The 15,680-nt window shown below is 36.2% G+C and overlaps 3 protein-coding genes across 3 annotated transcripts; 2 read left to right on the forward strand and 1 right to left on the reverse strand.

Annotated features, from left to right (window-relative positions):
* Positions 1-2,027: 2,027 nt before the first annotated feature.
* Positions 2,028-3,464, forward strand: LOC125194627 (protein GRAVITROPIC IN THE LIGHT 1-like). The gene has a single exon (XM_048092875.1). It carries the CDS (start codon positions 2,028-2,030, stop codon positions 3,462-3,464), a length of 1,437 nt encoding a protein of 478 aa, XP_047948832.1.
* Positions 3,465-8,322: 4,858 nt separating this feature from the next.
* LOC125194628 lies at positions 8,323-9,297 on the forward strand. The gene has a single exon (XM_048092876.1). The coding sequence runs from the start codon at positions 8,323-8,325 to the stop codon at positions 9,295-9,297; it is 975 nt and encodes a 324-aa protein (XP_047948833.1).
* Positions 9,298-10,084: 787 nt separating this feature from the next.
* LOC125192872 (axial regulator YABBY 1-like) lies at positions 10,085-12,401 on the reverse strand. Its single transcript, XM_048090541.1, has 7 exons — positions 12,061-12,401; positions 11,816-11,977; positions 11,632-11,728; positions 11,221-11,269; positions 11,058-11,133; positions 10,445-10,519; positions 10,085-10,362 (listed from the first exon to the last, which is right to left on the reverse strand). The coding sequence occupies exons 1-7, from the start codon at positions 12,157-12,159 to the stop codon at positions 10,291-10,293; spliced, it is 630 nt and encodes a 209-aa protein (XP_047946498.1). The 5' UTR covers positions 12,160-12,401; the 3' UTR covers positions 10,085-10,290.
* Positions 12,402-15,680: the final 3,279 nt, after the last annotated feature.

Genomic DNA, 15,680 nt, shown 5'->3' on the forward strand with positions numbered 1-15,680 from the left:
CTTATTGTGCTTTATCAATTTTCAAAAATACGAATTCAATTTATAGTCATACTATTATATTCATAATTATGGAGTACGTTTGTAGCTACTCTGATTATAAATAATGCCGGTTTTAGTATAGAAGTATCCATCACAAAATCCATTAGAATCATGGTAAAACTTCTCGTAATTTTAATCTACTGGTTATTTCTAATCACTAAATTCTAAGTATCTATTAAGATGTGTGAGTCGACAATCTAATGAACATTACATTGCAATCTTATTCAAATTATGTTGAATATGAAAGAGATTGGACATCAAAAAGCAAAAATATTCAAAATCGCAAGTGGTCATTGGCTTCAGAAGGCACAAAATTAGTACTCCCTCTGTCCACCATTAAATACCTCATATTTGATCGATATGGATTTTAAAAAATTGTTTGACTTTCTGAAGTAAAGTCGGTAGACAAATGTAAGACCTATTAATAGAAAATGTTTTAGAGACATAATGTCTTCAAGCCATAATGCCATAATGAGGTTAAAATAGTAATTGTACATTGAATTTTATTTTTGAAGAAATTTATATTTTGTGTATATACTTTATTACCCTTATATTAATTTGCTTAAATATGCTTGGTTATTTAAGGATATGGAACTAATAATGTGTGTATAATTTTGTTTTGACTATGTGGGACCTACACATTTGTGATGCATGATCTTTTTTAATATTTATTATTTTTGTTACATTTATTTAAAGTCATGTTTACAATTTTAAATATTGTAATTTTATTAAATTAATAGTATGTTTAACAGGTGAATAAAAGACGTATCAAACTAGACCTTATTCACTTTAGATGAGATGATCGAATAATTATTCAAGATAATTAGCACAATGATGCTTAATCATAGTAACTATATTATTTTATTATACAATTCAAATTTGAATAAGAAAAATGTTTTAATTTTTATTTTTTTCATATACTAAAATAATTGATTTCATTGTTGTATATTTTAGAATATTTAAATAAAAGAACAAGCTATGAAAGAATGGTAGTATTATTATATTAAGTTATCGAATTATCTTATAGTTAAATATAACACTTTAGTGTATAATGTGTTAATTAGTACTACTGTAATACTAAATTTATAATCTAAATTAATATTTTGAAATTCATTTATAACTTTAATGCATGATTCAAGTTTATCTCTAATTAATGCACATGCATTTAGATAATATATTTAGTTTGATTTTAATTTTTCTTAATTGTAGATATCCATTTAATATGATATTAGAGTAAATTAGTCACAATATAAAATATAGTTATGGCAAAGTGACATAGGGGTATTATGGCATAGAGAGATTATGTCTCTAAATCACTACTCTTTTAGTATATTGATTTTATAATAAAATGGGAGTCGAATGAATTAGTGGAATGTAGGATCTACTTAACACATATAGTAAAAGTGAAATGGAACATTATTTGGTGGACGACTGAAAAATGAAAAATGAAATATTTAATGGAGAATACTTTAAGTAAATTATATCTATACAAATCGCAAAACATAATTTTGTTACTACTAATTTATTGTGTATGCTCTCAAAAAATAGTTCATTAGATTTGTCCAATAAATTTAATTCAGTTATATTTTTAAAAACTTTTTTTCCGAAGGAATATTTTTGAAAACTTTTTCACCACATATTAGTCTAATCTTAATTATACCCTTCTCTCAGTGAATGGTTGATTAAGCTTATTTGATGTAACATAGTAAGAACTTATAAGTTAAAAAAATGTGCGACTAATTTGTTTGAAAGTAGGTATCAAAATAACAACCCAAGTAGTATTATAAAGTTGAAACTTATAAATTTTGAAGATTTGTTTATGAGAAAAAATAAGTGCAGAAAATGATAAAAGTGGAGATCCCACTAACTGCTCGCAATCATAGTTTGTTCAAGCACGCATTCCTTCCTCTTCATTCAAAGCACAAATTTTGGGGAATTCGCAAGAAAAGAATACATTTTTGCGCCTTCAAATGTATAAATTCCGAGAGATGGAACTCGAGGGACCTCCGCCGCCGCCGCCGATTTCCGACATGTTTCAGAAATTCGCCCTCGCTTTCAAGACCAAAACCTACGAGCTCTTCGCCGAAGAAGACGACTACACCGCCGTCGACTCCGATTGCGACGTCACGCTCCTCCTCGACTCGGCCGAGGAGTTCATCCCCCACCAGAAAGTCGTCGTCATCAAGCCAGACTCGGGCTCGGGCCCGGAGAATTCGGATTCGGACTTGATTCGGGCTTTAATCCCCTCTCTCTTCGCCACTCTCTCATCCTTTGAAGCTTCGTATTTGCAGTTTCAAGCGGCGCATGTGCCGGAAATCGACCAGGACGCTCTCGAGCAGGCTGATAAGTCCATAGTTTCGATTCTGCAGAAATTGACCGAGATGAAGAATTTGTACAAGGAATCGAAGCGAAAGGGGCCGGGGTTGAGTGGCGGTTTCGAATTCCCTGCAGCGTCGATTTGGGAATTTCAGGTGCAGGAGAATCAGAGCAAGCTCAGGGTTTTGGAGACGATTGTGAATACGCAGCAGTCGCAGATTGATGTCAAGGATGACGAAGCAATCGAATTGAGGACAAAATTGGACAGAATTAGGGCTGGGAATTCCGAATTGATGCAGAAATTGGGGTTGAAAGAGGGAGGTGAAGGTTTGGGCTTGGAGGTTATGCTGACTGTTAGGGTTTTCGAGGCAATGCTGCGTGATTCAGTGAAATCTATGCGGTGTTTTGTGAAATTGCTGATTGATCTGATGCGAAGAGCAGGGTGGGATTTGGAAGAAGCAGCCAGCTCTGTTTATTCAGGTATGAATTACACCAGAAAGGGCCATTTCCGGTATGCATTTCTCTCTTATGTTTCCTTAGGAATGTTTCAGAATTTCGACAAAACTGATTTTGGATTATGCGATTCTGAGACTATCAGCAATGGTAATGGCACTAAACAAATCGAAAATGGTACTATGATTGATGGTGATTATCTGAAGCAGTTAATAGAGCATGTTGCCAATAATCCCATGGAAATGGTGAGCAAGAATCCGAAGTGCGGGTTTTCTCGGTTTTGTGGGAGGAAGTACGAAGAACTCATTCATCCGACAATGGAGTCTTCCATCTTTAGCAACCTAGATAGGAAAGATAAGGTGTTGGATTCGTGGAAGTCGTTGAGTGTGTTCTACGAGTCGTTTGTTAGGACAGCAAGCTCGATATGGCTGCTTCACATGCTGGCTTATTCGTTTAAGCCCGTGGTTGAGATATTTCAGGTGGAGAGAGGGATGGAGTTCTCGATGGTGTACATGGAGGATGTCTTGGGTAGGTGTGGATTGCCGCCCGGGAAGAGTAGGCCGCGTGTAGGGTTCACGGTTGTGCCCGGTTTCAAGGTGGGGAGAACTGTTGTTCAGTCACAAGTTTATCTCACTGATTTGAAACATGCTGAGTAGTAAACAGTTTTATTGTGTTGAGGTGTGGTTTTATTGCTTGATTAAGATTTGTGTATGTGCATATTTTGTGTTAGAGGTTTTGGTTTTGGTAATACTTGTATAAAGAAGAAAATACACATCATGTTTTCTCCTTTTGCTTTGTGTTGTTTTAATAGAGAAGAAATGAATCAACTTGTATTTATCTCCTATTGAATCTGCAGTTTGGCTCTTGCTATTTGTATTGTTGAGTTGGTTGTTCTGTATCTATAGGCTATAGCAGGTATTGATTTGCTTCTTTTTGGTTGATGCATTCTCCTTTTATGATTTCTTTTTTCATTCATATTCCATGAAAATTTTGTGTATTGTTTTTAAATTATTCTCTACCCTGTTGGATTCGTCGGAAATTGTTGATATGGGCTATGTGTTGACGTTTTAAATGAGGCTTTTGAATAGTGTTATTCCATTGTTTTGTTGCTCTTCAATGATTTTTGGTTTGGGAATGCCTCTAATTAAACGGATTGAGGTATGGATTGAGAAAATCTTGTAAGCCAAACAAATCTTAGTTACTACTCCTTAAGTCCCAAAGAGTATAAGTTATTTCCTTTTTCGTCCGTTCATGAAAGGTATGAACTTTTTAATTTTAAAAGGTTCAAATAACATATTACTCATACATATCATTTTATTTATAACTTATATCATTATAATAATATGGACCACAATCTCCGCCAACATTATTTTCACTATCATTTTTCCCTCCGTCTTACTTTTTTTCCTTATTTATTAGAACTCATGTCGAATTCATTGTTCATACCCTTTGAGGACGGAGGGAGTAGTATAAATTAGGTGAGGACAGCCCGGTCTGAAAATGATATTTAAAATGGGCTTCAGTTTCTCCAATATCATTCCTATATTTAGTAGGTTATATCAGTTGGGCCTATCCTTAAGGAGTAATATTAATGATTTGGGCTCTATTGGACCTTGGGAAATATAGATGACATAAGCAAATAAGCCTTTGTGTTCAAGTACCTTACTTATTTTGTATCCAAGCTTCCTTGAATAGTAGTAGTAAATGAAACAAGGTTAGCTATATTTTATTTTAAATCAGAATGTCTCAATAAAAGATATACAATTAATTTTATAATCTATATTTTTCAGCTCAGTTTTTACGCTGTGGGCTGCAACATACATACATTAGAGAGGTGGATCTGGACTTGGTTAACTACCAATTCAGAACTGTTGGTTATAGCTCATAAATGGCGTCCAACGGTTCAATCTGAACCATGGTATTGGTTGCGGCGGTGTTAAGAATGAAGTTCCTTAACTCGGATAATTCGCGTCAAACGTCGCGGGAGCTTTTGCCCGTCGATCAATCCGGCGTCAAATTTAGGGATAAAAGGTAGTTGCCGGAGCTTTGCCGGTTGATCAAACCAAGAATGATATGATAAATGCGTAAAAATAAAATAAAAGGATAATTGATATTTCTTGAATGAAATAGAAGAATACAATATCTCCTATTTATAAAAGGGTTTTTGGCCTTAAAAACCATAAATTTTTCCCGAATTCCGGTTTTTCCACACAAACTTTCAAATTTGTTTTTAAAACCATCAACTTTCGATTCGTATGCAATTTGCCAACCCGACCCGAATACCCGATTTCCACTTAAATTTCGGCACGAAATTGTCCAACGTGGACGCCGTAAAAATGACTGGGCAACGGCGTCGTTTTGTGCACACCCTAATTTAAAACATGTATCATGTTTATTGGAGCATTTAAGCCCGATTTAACCTCCATTGGAGCATTTTCTTCCAGATTTCAACTCCGGGTAGTTGTATTCTTCAATTCGGCGTGTATTGGGTGTTCGAGTGTTCGGATTAGGGTTTTGGGCGCTGCTTAGGTGCTTGAGATGTCTTGTTCTTCACAAACATCAAGCTTGAACCTCAGTTGGAATCATAGGGAATATGTTATATGCAATCATGAAGTTCGTGCTGAGATTGGGACGTCGAGGACTAATATTAATCCCGGAAGACGATTTTATCGTTGTCCTCATTGGAAGGTCGAGGACAACTTCCAACTTCCACCTTCTTCTCCAATCTCCAATCGTAAATCTCAAAGGGGAAAAGCGGCTACTTGAGAAAGACGAAGCGTGTTTGTGATGGAATACGAAGAAGCCCTAGGTTTTGGGACTTCTTTAGTTTAACTGTATTTATTTGTTTAATATTTGTTTATTATTATTTAGTCTAACATATTATTATTTATTTAATTTCTATATCACCATGATTCTGCCAAATAGGTCCAGCTATCTGTTGATATGCGAAATAGGATTATTGATGACACGTATACAAACCGGCGTTCACCGCTGACCCGCCTTTGACCCGCCGTGGGAAATTGCATACGAATCGAAAGTTGATGGTTTTAAAAACAAATTTGAAAGTTTGTGGAAAAAACCGGAATTTGGGAAAAGTTTATGGTTTTTAAGGCCAAAAACCTTTATAAAACTACTTTGGCTTAGGGAATAAGAAATAAAGATACTAAGAATATATGGAAAGATATGCTAAATCAATACTAAACTAAATAACAGAGATATGGGATATTCGTGGAGATATTCTCGTATCAGGCGGTCTGATTACGGGTTGGGAAAATGGAACCTGAGTCGGCGGATAACCGTTGATACAAAAAAAGTATTGGTATCGGGCGTACGAATTTAGTTATAAATTGGTAAAGTAAGAAAGTGATAGAGCTAGAGACAAAGAGATCGAATAATTATTTGTAAAAAATGAGACTCGTCTTATTAAAACAAAAACTTACTATAAATAAATAGAGACTAATTTTGATGAACGGATCAAAATAAAATACATGATTATTTTTTTGGACGTATCGCATTAATAGCAAATTTGTCTATTTAAATAAGAAGTGGTTAGATTACTTAAATATATATAATTGTAAACGTGAAAAAAGGGCAGATGTTGTTGTTGGTCCATTGTTACTAATAATTAAACACATCCTTGAACGAATTCTTGCAAACACACGTCACGTTTGTGTAATTGGAGCATTTCCATTTCAAGAGCTGAAACAGCAACAGGTCAGGGAATTAATAATCTATTCTCTTTCAAACCTCAATACATCCAAAAATCCGCGTACGATATTCTCTGATAATCAAACAAAAACTCATATCAACAATAGCTAAACATAGCAATTAGCAAAATCCGACAAGGACCAATTATATCTTAATTGATAGTATTTGATATGTAACAAGATAGATAGTAAGATATTTTGTGTGGAGTTAGGCAGAAAATTTAGGCTGTGAGGGGTCCCAATGGATTAAACTTTGTTTTCATTCTGATAGGCAAACAGAGAAGCAACAAGAAATGAGTCTTGCTCTTTTCTCAACTGAATTATATACCTCATTCCAACATTGATCCTTACCCATGTGATAACACACTTGTCTTCAATTTTCGTGCATGTCCATTTTTTATGGGCAAATGAATATAAACTTAAACACTGCACAACGATGGACTCGAACCCGAATCTTTTGGCCTCAGACATTACCACTCTACCGCTTGTCCAACTCACACACACATTTTCATGCATGTCGTTGCTAATAAATTAGGAGAGATAAAAGAGAAAATGTTAATAAAATAGGAGAGAGAAAGATAAAAAAGTACTAGTACGGAGTACTAAGTAATAAATTGAAAGTAATACTATTCAATTTTTAGTATGAGACATACAAAAGCAGAAAGATGTGACTATTTTTCGTGGACGAAAAGAGTATTGTTTTATCGTTAATCTAGGTAGGTTTATTATATCGATCCTTTTAGGGAATGTGTATTTGCAAGTAATTGTAAGGTGGGAGTTGTAATTTTAATGTATAATGAAAATTGTATTAAGATAATATTGTGGTATTTTTGGCGGACTAGATTGAATGATACATACCACCTATGTCCCATAAAAAGAAACATTTTTGAAATTACATAATTTTGAATGCACAACTGGTTAAATAGGAGGGAGATAAAAAAAAATTATTGAAGTAATGTCAGTCGAGAATGAAGTCCATCTTATCAAAATAAAAGTGGATTATTTTTACGCGACGAACCAAAGTTGAAAGAGTATCTATTATCATTTGACAATATAATTAACTGATGAAACTAAAAACACGTGACTTAAAATGAGAAATGGAATTATTATTCGTCTTCAATACTAGTATGTGAATTATGGCCAAAGAACAACTGCCAAATTGGTATGAATATTACTCCCTCCGTCCCGGATAATTCGGGTCACTTTGACCGGGTACTGGTTTTAAGAATTGTAATGAAAAGTGGTTTGAAAAAGTTAGTGGAATGTGGGTCCTACTTTTATATATTAGTTTTATAATAAAATGTGAGTAAGAATGAGTTAGTGGAATATGAGATCCACTACCAAAAATGGTAAAAGTGAAGTGAAACAAATTATGTGGGACGGACCGAAATGGAAAACTGGGACGAAGTGAATAATTAATTGCAAAATTTTCTCGAATTTGGAGCAGTCAATGAGGGCTGAGGTACTAAGGGCATGAATAACGCAGGCGGGCCGGGCTGCAAATCGCGAGTCCCGGCCCGAGAACAGCGTTGGAGGAGGTTGCGGCTCAGCCAGGGACGGTCCCGAGGACGCAGTTGCGTCCCGGGGCCGCTCCCGAGTCACGTCCCGGCCGGCGTTATGCGTGCCCGGGCCGCATCGGTTGCGGCCCGTCCCGGCGTTAATTGCGTTCGGGTCGGGCCGCAAGTCCCCACCGAATTTTTTTTTTTTTTTCTATTTATACACTATATTTGCTCATTTTTTGTAACTCTTTCACACAAACTCTCACTTCACTCTCAATCCTCTAGCATTTCAAGACTTTTTGAGTTCTATGGATTGGTTTAACAGCGACCAACGCCAGATGGACGATTTTGTGAATTCCCAGAACTGGCAAGTGCCGCCGACACCCGATCCAGATGCAACACCTAGTCCCGGGCTGCCTACCAATGTAGATATGGAATCGCCGGTTAGCACCGATGAGTACGATATCAGCGATATGGAGCCAGCTCCACGGAGGGGCAAGGGCAAGGTTGCCGATGAGGATGGGCCGAAGAAGTACAGTCCGCAGGAGACAATGTGGCTGGCCAAGAACTACGTCGACGTCTCCGAGGACGCTGTGATCGGCAACCAGCAAAGCGGCAAAGCGTTCTGGCAGCGGATTGCGGATAAGTACAACGCTGGTCGACCCGAAGGCTCGTTCGAGCGTACCTACGTGAAGCTACGCAAGCATTGGTGTCGGGTGCAGAAGGAGATTAACAAGTGGAATGGCAAGTGGACTAACGTAGTCCGGATGTGGCCGAGCGGGCACAGCGAGATGGACCTTGTGGACAAGGCCAAGGCAGATTACTTCGCTGACGGGAAGAAGCACTTCAAGTACTTCGACGTTTGGAAGCTTGTCGAGAAGAGCCCAAAGTACACTGGTAGGGCTGAAGCGGCGGCTAAGAGAACCAAAGTCGCCGCCGGACACTACACTTCAAGCGAAGGAGGTCCGCCAATCGACCTCAACGTGACAGACGATGACTTCTTCCTCTCATCTCCTGGTACTGAAAGCCGTCCGATGGGCACAAAGGCGGCAAAGAGGAAAGCAAAGGGGAAGGCAACTGCGAGCTACTCCGCTATGCCGCCGCCGCCACCCAATCCTTCCTTGGACAAGATATCAGACTCTATGTCGGATATGAGTATTACGTTGCGGATGGGCCAGCTGACGGAGTTGACATCGAGGGATACCTCGAGAATGTCGGAGTACGAGCTCGAATTGCACCGTGAGATGATCGAATACCTTCGCGCACAAATGAAGAAAAAGTAGTTCTTTTTTCTAGGATTTGTAATTTTCTTTTTTCTAGGTTTGGTAATTTTCTTTCTCTAGTATTGGTAATTTTTTTTTTCTAGGATTTGTAATTTTCTTTTCCTATTTTCTGACTGAACAATGAATTTTCCCGGTTTTAATTGTTCAACGTATTGTATTTTACGATTAAAATATGTTGTGAAATGAATAGTTGTGGCCTGAGTTGTGGCCCGAGTTGTGGCCTGCGGTGTTAATGGAGTTGTGGCCTGCGGTGTTAATGGAGTTGTGGCCTGGAACCCCTAATTTGAGGGAATGATGACGCGGAGGGGACTTGCGGCCCAAATCCGGGCCAGGGTTATTCATGCTCTAAAATGAATTTGAAATATATACTGCCGTAATTTATTTATTTTTTAGATGTTTAATTTCTAGGCTAGCATATATATATATAGTACTCAAATATCTTAATTTTACATGATATCTACTATTCATTAAATTCGGCATTAATTCCATTTTGTGCTTTATCAGTCTCTCTTACATTTCATCAAATGTATGGATCACCAAAAACTTAATTATTGTAGTGTTATGAGACAATTCATTTGGTAAATGCAGTACCTCTGCAATAATGAAACATGAACACTGCAAACTGCCATTGCAGTGTATATGTTTTTCCAGCTTTACTGAATGCTACACGTACCATGTACCAATCCCTGCCTCTCATTTTGAAAATTCATTTTTTACCAAAAACAAACCAACTTAATTACTAACTCCATTGCATTCACATTATCAATCATGCACCAATTATTTAACCCAAATGAAATACCACTACATAAGATATAGTATTTGGAAGAGTTTAATAACTGTTATGATTAATTAGTACATCAAAATCCTCTCCCTATGCACCAAAGAAAGCTGAAGCTAATTAAACAGCGTTTGTGAATGACATAAAAAAAACGACATGGAAAAGAAAGGTGCATTGATTGATTGATTGATTTATGTTATACTATAAGGCATAAGCTAGTAGGGAGACACGCCCACGTTTGCAGCAGTAGAAAGAAACCCATCTTTCATCAAAACATCCTCACCTTCCTACAAAAATCGCCATTCCATTCAATATAGTCAAATCTGAAATCAATTTTTCTAGCTAGGTTTTTTGATTAGATATATATACCTGTTGGCACACATTTTGCTTCTTCACGGGTTGATCAGGCATCAGTCCGAAGTGAATATGAGGAAAGTGGGCCCACTGCCACCAATAAATTTTACACAATTATTCCAATTTCCACCAAACCCTAGTTTTAATTAGTATCTGTTTCGTGATAGGAGAGTCATTTCTTTTCGAAACGGAGATTAAGAAAGAGAGTGTATAGTTGTTTGGTAGATAAAATAAGGCCATATTAGGACATCAAAGTCCATCTCGGCTCGCTGAGGCCCGGAGTGAATCATTTCAAAGGGATGGATTATTTAACAACCTAAAAGAGTGAGATAATATATCATTATCTTAAAGCTCATCTTAATTAATTATCTTGTGCTAATTTAACATGCCTATAGATAATAAAATAGGATAGAGGGAAAGAGGATAGAACAAAATAAAAGTGGGAAAATGCGTTATTTTTTGTTAAAAGGAGAAATGACTATCGAACGTAATGAAAAAATGACTAACTACCATGAAACACGTGAAGAAGTACTTAATTCAAAGAAAGAGGGAGAAAGAGAAAGAAGCCGTAGCTAGTATTAGGTGATAAGTAGATTAGAGAGAGTTGTGTTTGTTGAATTAATCTTACATTTTTGGCAGCGGCACTGAACGCCTCTCTGTGGCTAATATCAGGGTTTCCAGCTTTGATACGTTGGATCTCGTCCCTGCATTTTTTGTTCATAAATTCCCATCTCATTCATTCTCTCTCAATTATTAAAATCAATTGTAAGTAAAGCTGCAGAGTTACTTACTTGATGAACCGGTTGTAAGCAGATGGCACTCTCTGTCTTTTCTCCGGGGCTGAAAATATTTCAAAATACAAACAAATAATAAAACAAAAACTACACATTCATTTGGATTTCTACTACTGTCACCTACCTTTCTTCTCTCTCATAATTACTTCATCATGATTCAATGATTCACTTTTTTCATGATTTCCGGGCGATATATATCTATATATCTATCTACCGAAATAAACAAAAACTCAATAAAAAACAAAATCTAGGGTTTGAAAAAAGTACAGCTCACGATATAAGGTGACTCATAAGATGGAATAAAATTAAAATTCAAACATAAAAAATCAGAATCATTAATAAGTAAGACAAATATTTGTGATTTGTTGCATGTAAAAATGGAGAGAAATTGGGATTTGATTATCTCACGTCTGTTAGCTACTGGGGGCTTGGGGAGGTCGTGAATCGGAAAAAATGGGTCGTTGGGATTCGGCAGCAGAGTGGAAGGCGAGCTTCGGATCTCCTCCTATATTCATTGAAATAAGAAATTAATTGGAATGTTGATATAGATTTGAAAATGATGATGAACCCTAGGAAAACCCTAATTACGTACGAGAAGATTCTGAGGGGGAAAAAATGAGTGGCCGAGATGGAGCTGATGATTGGACGGAGGGAGGAGGAGGCCGCGCATATCGACGGTGACGGAGAGGAGGTTGGAGCAGTTGCCACATCGCACGGTCACAGTCTTGAACAAGCTGGTGCAGGGCACGCCCACCTGAATCAAAATCAGAGAATTTGAGAATGAGAAAGAAGAAGAAGAAGAAGAAGAAGAAGAGGGAAGATGATATTAATTAATACCGCAAGGACGGTGTTGCAATAGGTGCAGTGGACGTAGCAGAGCTGCTCGGAGGGGGGGAGATGGTGGTGCTGCTGCTGCGGAACAAATGAAGAGGACATCTTCTTCTTGTTTTAAATTCCTTGTTGTTGGTGGTGGTGGTGATGGTTCCACTCTGCTTAATTTGATTGATTTGATTGATTGATAGATTGACTGATCAAGGTATGTATATATGGAGGTTAATGGGTTTAGACAGATTAGCCACTTTGGATCTGATCTTCTGAATGTTTTCTTTTTTTTGAAGACAACAATGAGCTGAGAGAAAGAGAGAGAGTATAGGGCTGGGGGGTGCCCACGAATTAAACACACTTGAACAAAAGTTGTAAAGCTTAGTAGGAGTAGTATAATTCTCCACATACATACATACATACATACATGATACATGTGCATACTTAGGCAAATGTATGGTTGACATTCCCGATGGATTAGTGTGTGTGTAGAGAGAGAGAGAGAGGATGCAGAGGCGGCAGAGGTGGGGGAGAGGAGTGAGAAAAGGACGTGTGCATGGGGTGATTAGCTTTCTCTCATCACCTGTTGTTTTCATAGTTAAGAGGGTTGTGTATTTCAGTATTTGTATTTGTATATTTGTATTTGTTTTTGTATTTATTGTTTATGAATATACGAACGCTAGTGGTAGGGTTAGTAAGCTTTAAATGGCGGCCACCTATCATCTGCACTTTACTATTATTGCCTTTCTACTTGTATCTTAATTATTCTCCTCACTCATTGCAACTTCTCATTTCCCTAATTATATTTATTATAACTAATCTCTATTTATTTATATACTACTAAAATATAAAAAGAGGAGTATAATTTAAAATTTGGATTTGGAATCTTTCAAATGACCACTAGTTTCGTTTATTTCTTAACTATATCCTCCTCATGTTCACCTCTTTCAATGAATATATTTAAAACATGATATACAAAAGTATTTCATCAATGTATATTCATTGTTACAAAGAATTCTCAGCTGCGGGTCAAATTAATTTAAAGCTTTCTTCTATAAACTTCAAAGTTAAAAATATACTACTAATAAAATAAATGAAAATTGAGATCAATTTTGGAAAAGACTAGCCAAAGGCATCAAATTAACTATACTTATTCCCTATTGTAATATTATATTGAATCTGATCTAACTCAGTTTTAGATCAAGTTTTGAGCAAAATATGTAAGCGCTTAAGCCTAATATAATATACCTAAACTTTAAATTTGGATCAGTTTGATAAAAAGGTTGGTCCAATTAATCAGATTAAAATTCAACTTCTCCAAAGTTCATCTTAAAAAAAGATTAAAAACCAACTTTTCCAAAATTCATCTTGAAGAAAGGACTGAAACTAATATATAAATTTTATGGGCTATTTCTCCTAATACTAATTGGTTTTAGATAGAACCCCATTGATTTCTATTAGTCATTTCTAATATGACTTGGCTGTGTATGCGAACCCTTCTCATTTTATGCATAATCAACTTATTCTTTCTCATGTTTCCTTCCCCCCTTCTCAATTCTTCTCTTTTTCTTCCATGTGATTCATTTGATTCAGATGTATTCCCTTTCACCGTGGCTACCCCATCATCTCACCATCTTCTCATCATCAAATGGTAGTACAATTTTAATTTGTTAGTTGTTCTCTCTAAATTTGTTTGTCAATTAATTCAAATTATTATTATATATTTGCTTTGATTTACATAGTTTTCCTTAGGTCTGCTTATTCGGCCGGTTCTGGTTTTAACTGGACCGATTGACCGGTTGTAACCGGCTTCAATTTTTCGTAAATTTTAGAACCGGAACCGGTCGGTTCCAGTTTGGAATCGGCCGGTTAAGAACCGGTTGGTTCCGGTTCGGAACCGGAACCGATGTGTAATTTTAATCCAAATTTATTTACTCTAATTTTAAATAATTCAATACTAATAAAATAATAATTCAACATTTGGAAATATAACAAATAATACCTAAAAGTTCAAATAAATACGCAAAATATGTAAACCAACAATACGATAATATTCATAAATGGGTAAGAGGATGCTAAGTGTAGTAGGTCGGATTAGTTTATGTTAGCAATTCTTTTATAAAAAAGGATATAGGCATCTAATATGATGAAACTTTCAAAAAGTTGAGTTTTTCCTACGAACTTTAAAATTGGCAAATAATATCACGAACTTTACCCCGGGTTTGTGTTTTCCCACGAATGAAAAAAATTCATGCTATTTTAATAGATTGAAGAACAATTTTGGATAGTGCTTCAAGAAAAACTATCTCCAAAGATTGAAAAACTTGAAGCTCTCAGAATTGTTGTCGAGAAATTACGAAAAAAATCCATATCATAAGTATTATTTAGGGAATTTTTTCATTCGTGAGGAAAAACAAACTCGTGGTAAAGTCCGTGATATTATTTACCAAATTTAAAGTTCGTGGGAAAGATCCAACTTTTGAAAGTTTCATGATATTAGATGTCAATATCCCTATAAAAAAAGAAGTTCTAAAATGTAGCATTTTTTTAAAAAGGAGTTTTAAAATTGAATTCTATTCTCCTTTTTTGCTAAATAAATATTCAATGGAATTTCAAATACTAAATGATCTTGTTGTGACTCTTTGGTTTAATACATAACAGTTAATAAATCATTCACAAACAAGTTGAAATCGTATATTAAATGAATTGTTACATAAATTTGTTATAAAGTTCTATTTAAATCATTATGAAATAATATTATATTTGTATAGTTCTTTTGAAAATTAAAAACAAACTTATGATGTTCTACTCATAGTAGTTAGTTCATAAAAAAATGGATTTGAGAAATAATTATAGATACAAAGCATCACGGTTTAACTTTGTTTAAATTTTAAAATCACTCAATGTTTAAATTATTTTATTTCAATTCAATATTAATTCAATTAACTTAGATTTATTAGTATATTAAATTATAAAAAAATTAAATTGAAATATAATCTGGTTCTCGGTTAGGAACCGGAACTAGTTTTATAAAAAAACCCGGTCGGGTGCACGGCTCGGACTCCCTCACACCTCCGAACTTTCACCCGGGCAGGTGTTGATAATGGTACCCGGTCGGCTGATCTGGCGAAGCCTTGGTGCTTCCAGCAACAAACACCCGGCCGGGTGTTTTAGTGCCTCCAAATTCACCCGGTCGGGTGAATGCTCCCAACCCTCATTTTTCAGCACGATCCTCGTCGTGGGTTCCTCGTTCGTCATGGACTCCTCCAGCATGGTCCTTTGAACGAAAGTAGAGAGTCCCTCACATTGTCGCCTCGCCATGGACCTCCTCACGGGTCCTCCACGTGGGGTCGTATCATCCTCCCCTTCTTAGAAATGATTTGTCCTCAAATCCGGGCCTTCTCTATTCCTCGCATCCTCGGGAGGTCCTCTAGCTTTGTTGGATCCTTGACATGTCTTCTCTTTCATCCTTGAGCCCCAATCAACCCATGGCTCACGCCGAAGGGAAAACCCTTGACGTCTAGCACTCATAGTCATATTAATATGGTAGTGAAATGAATAAAATTTCAGGAAAAGAGTCAATGCATGAGAGAAATTTTCTGACAGAATTCAATTATGATTTTATTGATGAATTA

This window comes from Salvia hispanica, chromosome 6 (genome assembly GCF_023119035.1).
Source record: "Salvia hispanica cultivar TCC Black 2014 chromosome 6, UniMelb_Shisp_WGS_1.0, whole genome shotgun sequence".
NCBI lineage: Eukaryota > Viridiplantae > Streptophyta > Magnoliopsida > Lamiales > Lamiaceae > Salvia > Salvia hispanica.

Coding starts and splice junctions, on each gene's coding strand:
- LOC125194627 (XM_048092875.1), top strand. CDS start 2,028: ATGGAACTCGAGGGACCTCCGCCGCCGCCGCCGATTTCCGACATGTTT.
- LOC125194628 (XM_048092876.1), top strand. CDS start 8,323: ATGGATTGGTTTAACAGCGACCAACGCCAGATGGACGATTTTGTGAAT.
- LOC125192872 (XM_048090541.1), bottom strand. CDS start 12,159: ATGTCCTCTTCATTTGTTCCGCAGCAGCAGCACCACCATCTCCCCCCC. Junction 11,978..12,060: donor ATTGCAACACCGTCCTTGCG/GTATTAATTAAT, acceptor ATTTTGATTCAG/GTGGGCGTGCCCTGCACCAG. Junction 10,363..10,444: donor AGCAAAATGTGTGCCAACAG/GTATATATATCT, acceptor CGATTTTTGTAG/GAAGGTGAGGATGTTTTGAT.